The sequence below is a fragment of the Pan paniscus genome, chromosome 19, assembly GCF_029289425.2.
Source record: "Pan paniscus chromosome 19, NHGRI_mPanPan1-v2.0_pri, whole genome shotgun sequence".
Lineage (NCBI taxonomy): Eukaryota > Metazoa > Chordata > Mammalia > Primates > Hominidae > Pan > Pan paniscus.
Window position 1 is genome coordinate 75,234,108 of NC_073268.2, and position 16,513 is coordinate 75,250,620.

Below are 16,513 nucleotides of genomic sequence, written 5' to 3' on the forward strand. Positions count from 1 at the left end.
ACCACCACATCTCCATATTATGCTCATTCATTTAGAGATTATCTTCAATCATACTGATGTTATCATTCTGTGTCTGCAGATGAGGCACTGCTTTATCTTTGCATAGTTTTAAAATTTTCTCCTCCTCTCTTAGAAGTGTAGACTGCTCTGGTTATGATGACTGGATTCATCTAATGATGGTGTCAGTGAATCTTTGTCTTCACAGAATATGGGAAACTACCCTCAAACCATCTCTAGCCCAGGAATCTGGAAGTCACTGATCTGCAAATCTTCAGACCAGTAACCTCATCATAACTTCATCAACAAAGGGAAAAAAGGGAGAACCACAAGTATCCATTTGTTTCTTAAGGAAATAAACTGCTGAGCTATATAAAAACTGGTTCTCCTTATCAACTTGACTATTTCTCCCTGAAACATAAAACTCTCTATGAACTGACAGCTATACTATTGTATCTTTTATTTTTTCTTTTCTGCCTCAGCCTCTGGAGTAGCTGGGATTATAGGCATGCACCACCACACCCAGCTAATTTTGTACTTTTAGTAGAGATGGGGTTTCTCTATGTTGGTCAGACTGGTCTGGAACTCCCGACTTCAGGTGATCCGCCCGCCTCGGCCTCCCAAGGTGCTGGGGTTACAGGCATGAGCCACCGCGCCCAGCCCACAGTAAAATGTTTAGTTCCTCTTCTCCCATGCAGCACCTACAACAATACTGGGCACATAGTCTTTAATAGATAACACTTCACTGATTTAGTGACCTTTTCTTCTCCATGTGGCTCCGTCACCAATTACTAACTGATAGAACTAAAGGCAATAGAAACACCACTGCTTTGCATATCTAAAGTTTCATGTGTAACTCAATGTCACGAATGCTGATCTTTCTTATTTGGCCCTCTTTTCCTGTATGTTGCAACTAATAAAATAGGTTTCTAATAAGAATTAAATTAAAAGCCAAAGTTTCCAATAAGGTAGTGAGCATTACTGGAGAAAGAGAGAAGGCCCTGAAAGTGATTAATTAACAGACTAGCGAGCATTGTTGCCTGCCTGATGAGCTGCTGAAAGTGGTATAAGAATGGGAATTTACATACATCAATGATTCCCAAACTTTAGTGCAGTATTATTACTTAGAGTGCTCAAGACGCATTTCTGAATACCACCTCTAAAGATTCTGGGGACGTTGGCCTGGGAATTTGCATTTCAGACAAATGCCACATATAGCCCTGACTTAGGTCATCCATGCACCACACTTTGAATTGAAAAATACTAATTTTTATATATGACCCTTAGGTCAAAATCTGTTTCATTCCACAGGGGATGAAATGGTTCAGAAAACAAATCTTCAAAACTGAAATAGCTGACCACAGTATCAATGAAGCAGCCTAGGGATTTTGGTGAACATTCTTCAACCAAATCTACTTAATGACAGCAAATACATAGTCCTTTTAATAATATTCAGTGCTGTCATTCAGAAATAGAGATTTAAACAAAAAAGTCAGTGCTTTAAAAAGATATGAATATTTTATGAGGTTGTTAATCAAAAAGAAAGGAAGACTTCTACTGGTCAATGAGAACCACCGGAGTTCTAGCTGTCAGAAAAACTTTGCCCTTCTGTTTATAGGACTGTGGCATCTATAACGAGTAAGAAGGGCTTATAACAGTGATTCTCAGTCAGGGGTGATTTTGTCCCCAAGGACATTTGGCAATGTCTGGAAATATTTTTGTCACAACTGCAAGGTGGTGGGGTGGGGAGTGCTACTGGGATACTGCTAAACATCTTATAAAACACAGGAAAGCTCACCCCACCCCACAAATAATTATTCTGCTCAAAATGTCAACAATGCCAAGATTGAAAAGCCCTGGCTTATATGATATACTCTAGTACAATGAATGCAGCCAGGCATGGTGGCTCACACCTATAATCCCAGCACTTTGGGAGGTCGAGGCAGGCAAATCACTTGAGGTGAGGAGTTTGAGACCAGCCTGGCCAACATGGAGAAACCCCGTCTCTACTAAAAATACAAAACTTAGCTGGGCGTGGTGGTGCATGCCTATATTCCCAGCTACCCAGGAGGCTGAGGTGTGAGAATTGCTTGAATCCGGGAGGTGGAGATTGCAGTGAGCCGAGATCACGCCACCGCATTCCAGCCTGGGTGACAGAGTGAGATGGAGTATAATAATAAATAAATAAAATAATAAATTAAAAAAATAAAAAATAAAATAGTACAATGAATGCTCTGTGGTCATCAGAGGCATCACATATTAGAGGAAAAAGAAAAGGCAGCTCAACATATAAACATTTTTATAACAAAGGCTGTTTTCTAAATGTGCCACAGCCCTCACCATGGTAGGAAAACTTGATAGTATTCCATAAGTCATCTCTCTAAGATAAAGTCTGTCACACCAAAATGTTTATCTGAAGCAGTGGCTTCACCCCTCATCTTAGAATAAGCTAAGGAGATTTTAAAAGAACAAACTGAAAATGTCCATCTGAACCCAATGTCACAGGCTGAATTGTGTCTCCCTAAATTCCCATGTTAAAGCCCTAACCCCCAATGTGACTGTATCTATAGCCAGGGCCTTTAGGAAGATAATTAAGGCTAAATGAGTTGATAATGGTGGGTCTAATACAATAAGGCTTGTGTCCTCATAAAAAGAGAAAGAGACACCAGAGACTGATCTCTCTCCAAGCAAGAACAGAGAAAAGGTCAGGTGAAGACACAGAAAGAAGGCAGCTGTCTGCAAGCTGAGGCAAAAAAGTGAATTTTCTGACACCCTGATCTTGGAATTCTTGTCTCTCGAACTGTGAGAAAATACATTTCTGTTGTTTAAAGGCACCCAGTATATGGTATTTTGTTATAGCAGCCCAAGTAGACTAATACACACCCAAAGATTTTCTTTCAAATGGCCTGGGGTATGGTATGACCCAGCACTGATTAATTTTCAGCCAAATCCCAAGTGATTCCAACATCTAGTCAGAAATCACCAGTCTAACACCACAGAATGATTACAAACATGCTTGAAGGAATATGCTGTTCAGAAAAATTCTAAGGTTGAGCCCAAGATGAAAACTAGGATACTTTTTGCCATAATTATTTCCTCTCTCTATCTTTTAGTATCTGGAGATAACATGGCGTCACCTTCAAATTCTTTTGGCATTTCATCAGTTTCTGAGTTTTGTGTTAGGAGATATAGTTCAATTCAAAAGGTACACTGATGAAGCTAATGTAATCAATTATTTTTTTCTATACTATGGAAGATGGAGCTCTTGGAAAAAAAATGATTTCTAGTTCATTGTCATTTTCTCTTAAGAGTCAAAAGTATCAGTCTGTGAGACTTTTCAGGAGAACTAGATTTGTATGTATACAACAGAGCTTGCCAGACCACTCCATTATAAACAAGACCTTAAAAAGCTATGGAGTGGCCAAGTGTGGTGGCTCATGTCTATGATCCCTAGTAATTTGGGAGGTCAAGGTGGGAAAATCACTTGAGTCCAGGAGTTTGAGACCAGCCTGGGCAACAAGTGAGACCCTATCTATAAAAGAAAAGAGAGAGAGAGATGGCATTAAAAAAAAAACATTCTTTTGAAACAAGTATATGCATTTCCACATAAATTTCAAATGAAAATGAAATTAAAAACTGTGTCATACCTGGTAAAGTCTGGTGGAACAGGAGTGGTAACAAAAGATGCCATGGGCTTCCGATGAACTTGCTGAAACATCATAAGGATCTCTGAGCTCTTAGATATCAACTCACTCTTACTACAAGACCGCAACTGTGTGAGGAAAAAAATTATCTGAACAAACAAAATTACTATTCACTGCCACCTCAAAATTCTTAAGAAATTACAAATTATTCTGATTATAAACTGAAAAAAAGATAAAAATAACTCAAAGTGAGCTTGAGAATTAAGAATGTACAAAGAATCTAGGTTTATTTCTATAATATTCTAACAGTAAAGTCAATGAATAAGTATACTTAATACTAATGCATTTTTCTCTCCTTACATTTTAGGATAAACGAGGTTTTAAGCAAGTACAAATATACTTTCAGGCTGGTACAGTGAAGTTCTTATGAATGTATTAATGAACAAACCTGTAAGTTGAAATCTTTTTTTTTTTTTGAGACAGAGTCTTGCTCTGTCGCCCAGGCTGGAGTGCAATGGCACGATCTTAGCTCACTGCAACCTCCGCCTCCTGGGTTCAAGCGATTCTCCTGCCTCAGCCTCCTGAATAGCTGGGATTACAGGTGGGTGCCACCATACCCAGGTAATTTTTGTATTTTTTAGTAGAGACAGGGTTTCTCCATGTTGGTCATGCTGGTCTTGAACTCCTGACCTCATGATCCACCTGCCTCGGCCTCCCAAAGTGCTGGGATTACATGCGTGAGCCACCGCGCCCGACCAAGGTGAAAGCTTTTAAAAGCAATTTCTCAGATTGTATTCTAGGTAACAGAATACAAAACGTACACACATACACCCGTGTGTACACACACACACGCACTATCTGATACTAATTTGGGAAACACTATTTTGGGAAAAAGTAACAAATCTAACTTCAGTGACATAACCATGGTAGATAAAAGATAAGACTACTAATCTTTTCTTCAAAAAAACCAGTTTGAAATAACTCCCAATTCTGCCACTGACTAATTACATAACTCTGAGTCTGTTTACATACAAAACTAAAATAGTAATATCCACCACTGCTTACTTCGTGAAGTTTGTTATAAGGATTATGAAGCTATAGTGAAAAAGCTTTGTAAACTATCTGTTATGTGCTGAATTTTGTGCCCCTTTCCTCCATAATTTATATACTGCAGGCTCAACCTCCAGTACCTCAGTCTATCTGGAGATAATCTTTAAAGAGGTGATTATGTTAAAATGAGGCCACTGGGGTAGGGCCTTAATCTAACATGACTGGTGTCCTTATTAAGAGGAAGAGACTCTAGGGCTGCACAACCACACAGAAAAGTCCATGTGAGGACACAGTAAGAAGGCAGTCATCTACAGGCCAAGGAGAGAGACCTCAGAAGAAACGAAACCTGCCAACACCTGAATCTTAGACTTCCAGCCCCTAGAATAATGAGAAAACAAATTTCTATTGTTTAAGTCTCACAGTCATTGGTATTTTGTTATGACAGGCCTAGCAAACTAATATACTATCAAATGCCATATGAATGATATTCATAAACCCACCCACAGGTGAGTTTATATCTTTTAAATAACAGTTGCTTAAGGCTCACCAAAAATAACATATCATATGGCTGGGCACAGTAGCTCACACCTGTAATCCCAGGACTTTGGGAGGCTGAGGCGGGTGGATCACTTGAGGTGAGGAGTTCAAGACCTCATGACCTGGCCAGTTCAAGGCCTGGCCAACATGGTGAAACCCCATCTCTACTAAAAATATAACAATTAGCTGGGCGTGGTGGCACGTGCCTGTAGTCCCAGCTACTCAGGAGGCTGAGGCACAAGAATTGCTTGAACCCAGGAAGCGGAGGTTACAGTGAGCCAAGATCACGCCACTGCACTCCAGCGTGGGCGACAGGGCAAGACTCTGTCTCAAAAAAAAAAAAAAAAAGTATCATATATCATATGATATATATCAAAGTTTATAGTCTTGGGTTACCAAGAATAATGATATCATGTTTGAGCTACTGCATCAACCAATGACATAATGGTAAGTGGTAACAGCAGAAAACAACAAACAGCTGCATATTTTGTCATTCATATTATTATGTCTCAGGCATTGCCCAAGGCATTACGGTTTTTTGAACAATTTATACAAAATGATCTAAAGTTATTTGAACTGTTTGCTTAAGATTTTTAAGGTATGCTGAAAATCACTGTGTATATGTACATACATACACACATAATACAAAAAATTTTAACTTATATTAATTGAATGCTTACTGTGTATATCCTTCCTTGACACCATTTCTTCCAAAAGCAACTTGCTCCCTTCAACAGAAGTTTATTATCACTATACATGTGTTTCCACAATTACTATGTGTGTACATACATCCATAAACAATGTTCTGAATGTTTTCAAACTTTACATAAACACTATCAGGCTATATCACCATGTAGCCTACATTTTTCAGTAAATATTATTTACTTTTTTTTTTTTTTGGAGACAGGGTCTCGCTCTGTCACCCAGGCTGGAGTGCAGTGGCACGATCTCAGCTCACTGCAGCCTCTGCCTCCCGGGTTCAAGCAATTTTCATGCCTTAGCCTCCCGAGTGGCTGGGACTCCAAGCATGTGCCACCTCGCCCAGCTAAGTTTTGTATTTGTAGTAGAGACAGGGTTTCACCATGTTGCCCAGGCTGGTCTTGAACTCACTCAAGTGATCTGCCCACCTCGGCCTCTGAAAGTACTGAGATCACAGGCATGAGCCACCACGCCCGGCCTATTTCTTTACTTTTTTAAACAGATGGGTCTTGCTATACTTCCCAGGCGAGCGCCGTGGCTATTCACAGGTACAATCATAGCACACTGCAGCCTTGAATTCCTGGGCTGAGGCAATCCTTCCACCTCAGCTTCCTGAGTAGCTGGGACTACAGGTGTACACCCCATCTCAATACTGTTTTGTTAAAAACTAAGACAATGGCCTAGGCCTACACATGGTCAGGATCATCAATATCACACCTTCCACCTCCACATCTTGTCCCATTGAAAGGTCTTCACGGGTACTAGCACATATGGATCTACAATGCTAACAATGCCTTCTTCTGGAATATAGTCAACGTTTTTTTAAAAAGTAGGAGTAAACTCTAGAATACATTGTAGAATAATGAATGGTATGGTATAGTAAATACATAAACCAGTAACATAGTTGTTTATTATACTTATCAAGTATTATATACCATACATAATAATGTGTTATATTTTTATACAACTAGCAGCGCAGTATGTTTGTTTACACTAGCATCACCATAAACACATGATTAATGCTTTGTGCTACTACATTACAATGGCTATGATGTCATTAGACATCACTACTAGGCAATAGAAATATTTCAGCTCCATTTTAATCTTATGGGACCACTGTCACATATGCAGTCTGTCATTGACCAAAAGGTCATAATTTGACACGTCTGTATATGGGAGATGTGTATAGGTTATATGAGAATACTATGCCATTTTATATAAGGGACTTGAGTATCTGCGGATTTTGGTATCCATTAAGGTCCTGGGGCCAATGCCCTACAGATATATATGTGTGTATGTAAAAAGAAAAGGAAAAAAGAATGGGGATAATGAAGAAAAATAAGAGTATTTAGTAAATATTTATGTGCTGAATCCTACAAGCCAAATTGTCAATCAAGTACAAAGATAAAATAAAAATATTTTCAGACAATGCAGTCAAGAAAAATGTGTTCTGACTACCCTTCCTGGAAAGCTACTGAGGGAAGTGGGATGTTAAAACAAAACAAGTAAACCAAGAAAGTGGAAACCACAGGAATCAGGAAACATGAGATTCAATACAAGAAAGATGTGAAGGGAATTCCCAGAATGATTAAGATAAAAATCTTAGGAGACAGCTGTGTATAAGGCATAGAGAGAAATTACAAAAAGCAAATTCCAGACAAGTGAATGTATCAGATATTTATGCAACACTACATATTTTATTTACTCATTTACTATATGCTTCATATTCACCCACCCTAATCTAAAATATAAACTCTATGAGGACAGAATTTTACCATTTTGTTCACTGCTGTATCACCAATATCTACAATGATGCCTGCTATCTATTTAGGACTTAATATTTCCTCAATAAATAAAAATGCTAAATTTTAGCGTAATAATTGCTACATGTAAAGTAACTGGCAATAATATCTCAAAGCCACCACTTAAGTCACAGTGTGGGGAGATTTTAACCTCTTATACATTCAGATTTCTATGGAAATAATTCTGTTCTTACAAAGCAGAATGTAGTTCTAATGCAGTTCCCAAACGTGAAGAAAAAACTTGGGAAGAATCAGCTGATTCCTAATTTCATAAAAATCTCCATTATAACACAAAAGATCAACAGATCTTTTGATCTCATACAGATAATCTCTGTCAAAAAAAAAACTTTTATAATATACAGAGAAGGCCGGGCACGGTGGCTCACGCCTGTAATCCCAGCAGCTTGGGAGGCTGAGGCGGGCAGATCACCAGGTCAGGAGATCGAGACCATCCTAGCAAACATGGTGAAACCCCGTCTCTACTGAAAATACAAAAAAATTAGCCGGGCGTAGTGGTGGGCGCCTGTAGTCCCAGCTACTCAGGAGGCTGAGGCAGGAGAATGGCGTGAACCCAGGAGGCGGAGTTTACAGTGAGCCGAGATCGCGCCACTGCACTCCAGCCTGGGTGACGGAGAGAGACTCCGTCTCATAAAAAAAAAAAAAAAAAAAACTACAGTATACAGAGAAAAAAGGATAAAGACTATTTCATTACATTTAATATTTCATCACCTGGTGCTCCACCTCCTGAAGTAAGGATTCCAACAGCTCTGTTTCTTGGGTTAGAGATGTCTTCTGACCTGATGAAAAATAGTGAATCATCAACACTTGGGTTCATTATTGGTTTAAGAATGAAATTAACTTCCAATGAACATATTTAATAACAAGAAATACACTTCAAGTAAGCAAAAATTCTTCATTACAGCTACCCTAAAAATTCTCATTCAACTTTAAGAGGCTGAATATTATAGTAGCCTTGAAAATGGAACTTCAGAACCAATTCTAATTAGTTTTAGACAAGATACCACTGAGATCAAATTCATCTAAGAAACGAAATGTGCAATGACAATATACGTTAAGCAAAAAATTTACTTTTCTAGATTTTCATATTCCCTTGGGAAGAAGCAATAAGATGAATTTCATTCAATCAGCTATTCTGAAATGATTTTTCACCAAATTTAACTGTGGCTTAAAAGAGAATACAAAGTGGGCCAGATTTTTAGGTTAAATGTCAACAAAAGGTCTGTCCTGTGAATATACAAGGACCCGTTTAAAAAAAAAAATGCCCACAGAGGTGAACAGTCTCAAAAAGTTGGAGACAGAAAAGGATAAACAAATTATTACTGGCCGGGGGTCATGGCTCATGCCTGTAATCCCAGCACTTTGGGAGGCCAAAGCAAGAGGATAACTTGAGCCTAGGTATTTGAGACCAGCCTAGGCAACATGGTGAGACCCAGTCTCCACAAAAAAGTAAAAAATTAGCCAGGAGTGGTGGTGCATGCCTGCAGCCCAATTTACTCAAGAGGCTGAGGCATGAGGATCGCTTGAGCCCAAGCGGTCAAGACTGCATGCAGTCACGCAATGAGCCTTGATTGCACCACTGCAGTCCTTCCTGGGCAACAGAGTGAGACCCTGTCTCAAATTACAAACACAAAAATTGTAATTACAGAAATTATCCTTATAGAAAAGGAAGAAAGTGCTTTATATGTTTTGAAACAAAAAGAAGATAGGTATGCTTACCAAATCAGGCCATTTTCTTTGTAAACCCAAAATTTGAAAAACTGGAAGTACATCCATGAGGACAGCAAAAGTTTTATCAATCTGTAGTGTTATTTGGTAAGGAAAAACATTTAATAGGTAGAACTTTTATTTATTTTATTTATTTATTTTTTGAGATGGGGTTTCACTCTTGTTGCCCAGGCTAGAATGCAATGGCACGAACTCAGCTCACCGCAACCTTCGCCTCTTGGGTTCAAGTGATTCTCCTGCCTCAGTCTCCTGAGTAGCTGAGATTACAGGCATGTGCCACCATGCCCGGTTAATTTTGTATTTTTAGTAGAGATGGGGTTTCTCCATGTTGGTCAGGCTGGTCTCAAACTCCCAACCTCAGATGATCCGCCCACCTCGGCCTCCCAAAGTGCTGGGATTACAGGCATGAGCCAAAATTTATTTTTATTTATTTTTTTGAGACAGGGTCTCATTCTGTTGCCCAGGCTGGAGTATAGTGGCGTGATCTCGGCTCACTGCAACCTCCACCTCTCAGGCTCAAGCGATCCTCCCACCTCAGCCTCCTGAGTAGCTGGGACTACAGGAGCACACTATCACACCTGGCTAATTTTTCTTTTTTCTTTTTTTGGTAGAGATGGGGTTTCACCACATTGCCCGGGCTGGGCTTAAGAGATCCACCTGCCTCAGCCTAGAACTTTTATTTTTGAAACAAAACTCAGAATTTCTAGGTTGCAAAAAGAGTTAAAATAAAGTATTAGCTAGAATCTAATATTATCAGACATAATTTCTACTATAACCACATCCCACAATCCTAAAACATTAGCCTATGGACAACATTACAATACATAATTAAACTTAAAAATGAGTGGCAGAGGCCGGGGGTGGTGGCTCACGTCTATAATCCTAGCACTTTGGGAGGCCAAGGCAGGCAGATCACAAGGTCAGGAGTTTGAGACCAGCCTGGCCAATATGGTAAAACCCTGTCTCTACTAAAAATACAAAAATTAGCAGGGTGTGGTGGCACGCGCCTGTAGTCCCAGCTACTTGGGAGGCTGAGGTAGAAGAATCTCTTGAACCTGGGAAGCGGAGGTTGCAGTGAGCCAAGATCGCGCCACTGCACTCCAGCCTGGGCAACAGAACGAGACTCCATCTCAAAAAAAAAAAAAAAAAAAAATTAGTGGCAGAGGTCAGGTGTGGTGGCTCACGCCTGTTATCCCAGCACTTTGGGAGGCGGAGGCGGGTGGATCACCTGAGGTCAGGAGCTCAAGACTAGCCTGGCCAACATGGCGAAACCCCATCTCTACTAAAAATACAAAAAATTAGCTGGGGGTGGTGGCATGTGCCTGTAGTCCCAGCTACTCAGGAGGCTGAGGCAGGAGAATTGCTTGAACCCAGGAGGCGGAGGTTGCAATGAGCCAAGATAGTGCCACTGCACTCGAGCCTGGATGACAGAGCGAGACTCCGTCTCAAAAAAAAAAAAAATAATAATAATAATAAATTAGTGGCAGATATTATGGTATGAATTAAAAATCTGAGGCTTATAAGACTATTCTAAAGATAAACTAACCCTGAAAATATCCTTTTCCCCACCTCTTATGCTTAGAAAGAATCCTATTTAATCATAAAAGCTATCTTGGAAATCACAAATTATAATTTTTCATAATGAAAAATAATTTGAAAGCCACGAAAGCAGGGCAAGTTCAGTTATTGGAAAGGGAAGTTATTTCACAGTTATACAGGTAGTAAAATTAATAAACTTAAGAGATCTGTACTGTGGTATTATTTGACTTTTAGTCGATTCAATTAAATAAATGAAGCAATGAACAAACTCACTCAAGAAAAACAAGACCACATGCAAATGTTTATTTGGCTACGACTGAAGATCACATCAACAGTCAAGATCCCCTCAATTTTAAAGTCCTAATACGTATCAACATCCAGTACTCTACATGGCTTAATGAACTTAAAGGGATCTCAAATATTATCCAGAGTTCTGAAAAACTAAGATCGCCTATATGTATGACTGCAACAGAGGATCTAAGAACAATTACGATTTTCATTTACATGAAATATTTAAGTGGCATTGTGACCAGTACAATCAATACCTACAGGTTTTGTCTAATTGCTCCACTGGGTGGATGAACTGTGCTTTCCAATCTAACTACTAGAAGAATGATTGTTTAAGACTATTTGCTACTTGGTCTGTGGGAAAAAAACTAAAAATCAGATATTAAATAGTATAGGATTATAATAGAAAAGCAATTCATGAAATGATATACAAATATACAAACTCAAAGATATTTGCATCTCATTTTTAAAAAGTTAAAAATAAAATGGATAAAATCATTATTTTGGATGACACAAAGACATGGCTAAAATCTTGGAGAATCAAGATAGCCAAAAAAAAAAAAAAATTCTTTGTTCACACCTTATTTAAAGTATATACATTTCACTTTGGACTATGATAAAAAATGCAAAGCTGGTTTTTAGTCAGCAAAACACTGGAAGGACTAAGATCACCAAAACGAATCAAACAAAACAAACCATAACATTGGATCAAATTCTTACTTAAAATTTAAGTTCAATACCAGGCTCCACAATCAAAGAAGAATGAAGGAACCTTTGAAAAGCAAAAAGGTCAGCAATAAATATAATTAAGCATATGTAAAATGAACCCTACTAGAAATCAAAAGCTGAGACTTTAAATCTCTAAGAAAATGCTGGCAGGGCATGACGCTGATGTTTACAAATGTCAGTTTCTTCATCCCCAATGAAAATGGATGGAAAGGATATGGAACATTAGTAGAAGGAATTCTGTTAGATTTGGAGAAAAAGCTACCTAACAATGATGCCCACTGGCCATTAGGATTTTCATCCAAATGGCTATGAAAACTTGGATTTTCATCCAAATGGCTATGAAAATTTTTCTCTCCTATCATTTCTAAATACAAGTCTAACATTTATCTGTCTAAACTGTAACAACATGGAGTTGCCTAAAATCTCAAGATTCCTTCCTAGGATCACCACCCTTATTCTTCAAAGACTGAATCTCAAAGAAGCTGAAAGCACCAGGTACCCCAACAGCATACATAAACACTTACCCATCAGTGTTATAAGCTTATTCTTCAGCTGTGTGTCTAACCGTGCAATCATCATCTCCACTGCATTCCTAATTTCCCGAACACGCTCATCTTTTGCATTTCTTACAGCTTCTACGTTCCTTTCCTAGAAGATAAAGAGGTAAGAAAAATTTTAATTGGGTAAATTTTAAAAACAGAAGCACCACATTATAATATTGCCAAGAATAGATAATACGAAAAAGGTAGTTAGAGGAAGTTCAAATGGAAATGACCCAACTCGCTTATATTTCAAAATGGCAGACATGCAATCAAAAACACAAATTTTCTGCATAAAGAATGTTATAAATGATCACTTGGTTCTTGATTCCTAAAGAGGTAAAACAAAGAAGACATCTGCTTTTAATTTAGGATATGGTCCACAAACTTCATTTTAAGTTAGGAAATGGTCCATAAACCTCATTTATGACTGTCATTCTGAGAACTTGAAACAAAATGTATTCTAAAAACATGCTTAGTATTTCATTCTTGGGGGCTTATCACATTTTTTCACAGAAATAACATTATAAATAGCTCACTAAAGCTGTTTGACCTAAACAATATCTAAACAGTAATGTTAAATATTGCACTTTCAACTCTGTGGAGTTCTAAATCAGGACATCACAAATAGTTCATTGCTTAGTAAAAGAAACTCACCCAAAAGCTGGGGATCCAAAGAGTGTATAACTTAATGAATGACTGTAAAAGTCAATACTGATTCTGTTTAGAAGTAAATTATTGGGGTCAGGCACAGTGGCTTACGCCTGTAATCTTAGCACTTTGGGAGGCCAAGGCAGGTGGATCACGAGGTCAGGAGTTTGAAACCAGCCTGGCCAATATGGTGAAACCCTGTCTCTACTAAAAATACAAAAATTAGCTGGGCGTGGTGGCGGGCACCTGTAATCCCAGCTACTTGGGAGGGTGAGGCAAAAGAATCGCTTGAGCCCAGGAGGTGGAGGTTGCAGTGAGCTGAGATCGCGCCATTACACTCCAGCCTGGGCAACAAGAGTGAAACTCCATCACAAAAAAAAGAAAAAATAAGTTAATTATTGACTCTGTAACAAACAGACTTTTTAAATTCACTGATTTTCTAATTCTGCATAAGTGGTAATTCTCTGACTCCAACTGCTTCCTTACAAGCCAGGGACTTTGTATGCAAATTTCTCAGATACTCTGAAATTTATGGAATTTGACTATAGGTACAGCCTATCAAATTTGCAAATCTTGAAAATCTTGATTTCAACATCTGATTAACTTATATTATATAAATATATTATTATATATTACAGATTAAAAACAAAATAATTATATTTTAGTAGTAGTCTTACCACTTCTTGAACTAAGCTGATCAGTTCCATGAGACGCCGACGAAGTTTGGCTACCTCTTCATTCACTTTAGTGACATGTTGCTCATAAATTTCTGCCAAAGGTTTAAAGGTATGTCCGCCATGCTATTTAAATTAGAGTAGCTTTAGAACACTTTCACATATCTCATCTGCATTTACATTCCTTTGTAACACTCTATGGACACTAATAAACTGGTAAATATATTTCAAATGAATTTTATCTTATTAGCTAATTTAATTTTGTTGAAGCAGGCCAGTGCCTGCTTAAAATCACTTGGTCCATGTAGGAACTCTTTCAAGATTATAAATAAAGGGCTTTAGCAAAATATTCATTTAACTAGAAATTAACTTATTAAAAAGAACCAAAATCTTTAACCACAGCCCAAATCATCTGCCACAACCTTATCAGTCAGTCACTCTTCTCTAATGCAAACTAGTCTTCTTCCATGTCCTCCAACTTCTTTCCACCAGGACTTTACAAAAATTACTCCCTCTTATTAAAAAATAATTATTAGCCAGGTGTGGTGGCTCATGCCTGTAATCCCAGTACTTTGGGAGGCTGAGGAGGGCAGATCACTTGAACTGAGGAATTCATGACTGGCCTGGCCAACACGGCAAAAACACGTCTCTACTAAAACACAAAAAGTAGCCACGCATGGTGGCGCACACCTGTAATCCCAGCTACTCAAGAGGCTGAGACATGAGAATTGCTTGAACCCGGGAGGCAGAGCTTACAGTGAGCTGTGATCGGGCCACTGTACTCCAGCCTGGGTGACAGAAAGAGACTCTGTCCCAGAAAAAATAATAATAATTTTTTAATAATAAAAACCAAAAATAATAATAATAATAATAATGCTGGGCATGGTGGCTCACGCCTGTAATCCTAGCACTGTGGGAGGCTGAGGCGGGTGGATCACCTGAGGTCAGGAGTTCGAGACCAGCCTGGCCAACATGGTGAAACCCCATCTCTACTAAAAAACACAAAAATTAGCTGGGCGTGGTGGCATGCGCCTGTAATCCCAGCTACTCGGGAGGCTGAGGCTGGAGAACCACTTGAAGCCGGGAGGCAGAGGTTGGAGTGAGCTGAGATCACCCCACTGCACTCCAGCCTGAGTGACAGAGTGAGACTCTGTCTCAAAAAAACAAAACAAAACAAATAATAATAATAATTCTCCATCTTCCCTCTCCCATCTTGGTTTGTCTTAATCCTACTCATCCTTTGCACTTAGCTCAGATTTACAGGATCAGCTGCTACAGTTATGCATCCTCATCAGCTCTCTGTATTTATTCCTATAATTTATCAAGCCAATTGAGTATGTAATTGTTTGATATGTTCATCACCAAATCCCTAGTCTTTACCACAGCTGAATGAATTAGAAAGACACTTGAAGAAAAAGCCCAGGATACAAAATTAACAAAAGCAATGAACCCATTTTCCATCCCACAGAGTTACTACAGAGATAGAAGACTGATACAAGTTAGCCTCACAAATCCAGTTGCATTCAGCTCAAAGAACAATTTTTATAGCTAACTACCTAAAAATAATTTTGATTTGTAACCAGAATTATTAAATTTTAATATAAGAAATCTCCTATAAGTTCTTACTAGAATTGTCTTATTTAGCCAAAGTATCCCATTATTGTCTCCAAAAAAGATGTAGATTTTTACATGTTCACTTTAAGTATAGAAAAAAACATTTCTACTGTCTCTTATAAAACCTATGTATTTAAAGTATTAAATGTGAGAACTTAATTTTTTCTAGTTAGCACATTAATATTCAAATTCTAACAGAAAGCTCTCTGAATTGAGCTCTACTCAACCAATCTGGCCTGCCACTCTCTCCGTAAAACATACTGACTGATGCCCACAGAATGATCAATTCTTATGGCAACTCTAGATACCTACCCACTTCCATTTCACCCATAACTTATTTTTCCTAAGAATCTATTGTGTTTATTCTCAACCTATTTATGCCAATTGTACTTATTATTGTAAGGAGATCATTTAATTAAGTATTCAGAGGCTGGGCGCGGTGGCTCACCCCTGTAATCCCAGCACTTTGGGAGGCCAAGTCAGGTGGATCACCTGAGGTCAGGAGTTCAAGACCAGCCTGACCAACATGGAGAAATCCCGTCTCTACTAAAAATACAAAATTAGCCAGGTGTGGTGGTGGCGCATGCCTGTAATCCCAGCTACTAGGGAGGCTGAGGCAGGAGAATCACTTGAACCCGGGAGGCGGAGGTTGCAGTGAGCCGAGATCCCACCATTGCACTCCAGCCTGGGCAACAAGAGCGAAATTCTCAAAAAAAAAGAAGTATTCAGTAAACCACAGAACATGACTTTAAAATAAAAAAGTTGCTTCTAAGAAAGCTAACTTCAATGCTTCAGGCTCAATAATGGTAGACTGTCATTAAAAACTGCTCTTAAATTCAATTGGAAAAAATAATCTAAAAAATAAAAAATAATTATAAGATCTAGATAGGCGCACTCATGTTGTTTCACAAGTGTCTAAGTTCTTGCTTCATTTTAAAGGAACTAAAATTGGAAATGTTGGCCAGTACATCTGATCAACTGACCTTTAATGAAAAAAGTGACCT

The 16,513-nt window shown here is 38.5% G+C and overlaps 1 protein-coding gene across 22 annotated transcripts in view; it reads right to left on the bottom strand.

Moving 5' to 3' along the window:
- Positions 1-16,513, bottom strand: part of TRIM37 (tripartite motif containing 37) — a 123,453-nt gene that overhangs the window by 83,635 nt on the left and 23,305 nt on the right. For all 22 annotated transcript variants that reach the window (XM_055101634.2, XM_055101629.2, XM_055101623.2 and 19 more), the window contains 4 exons: positions 13,899-14,021; positions 12,556-12,679; positions 8,459-8,526; positions 3,645-3,769 (listed from right to left, as the gene is read on the bottom strand). In XM_055101634.2, coding sequence (XP_054957609.1) covers positions 3,645-3,769; positions 8,459-8,526; positions 12,556-12,679; positions 13,899-14,021 — 440 coding nt within the window. The remainder of the gene's footprint in view (positions 1-3,644; positions 3,770-8,458; positions 8,527-12,555; positions 12,680-13,898; positions 14,022-16,513) is intronic.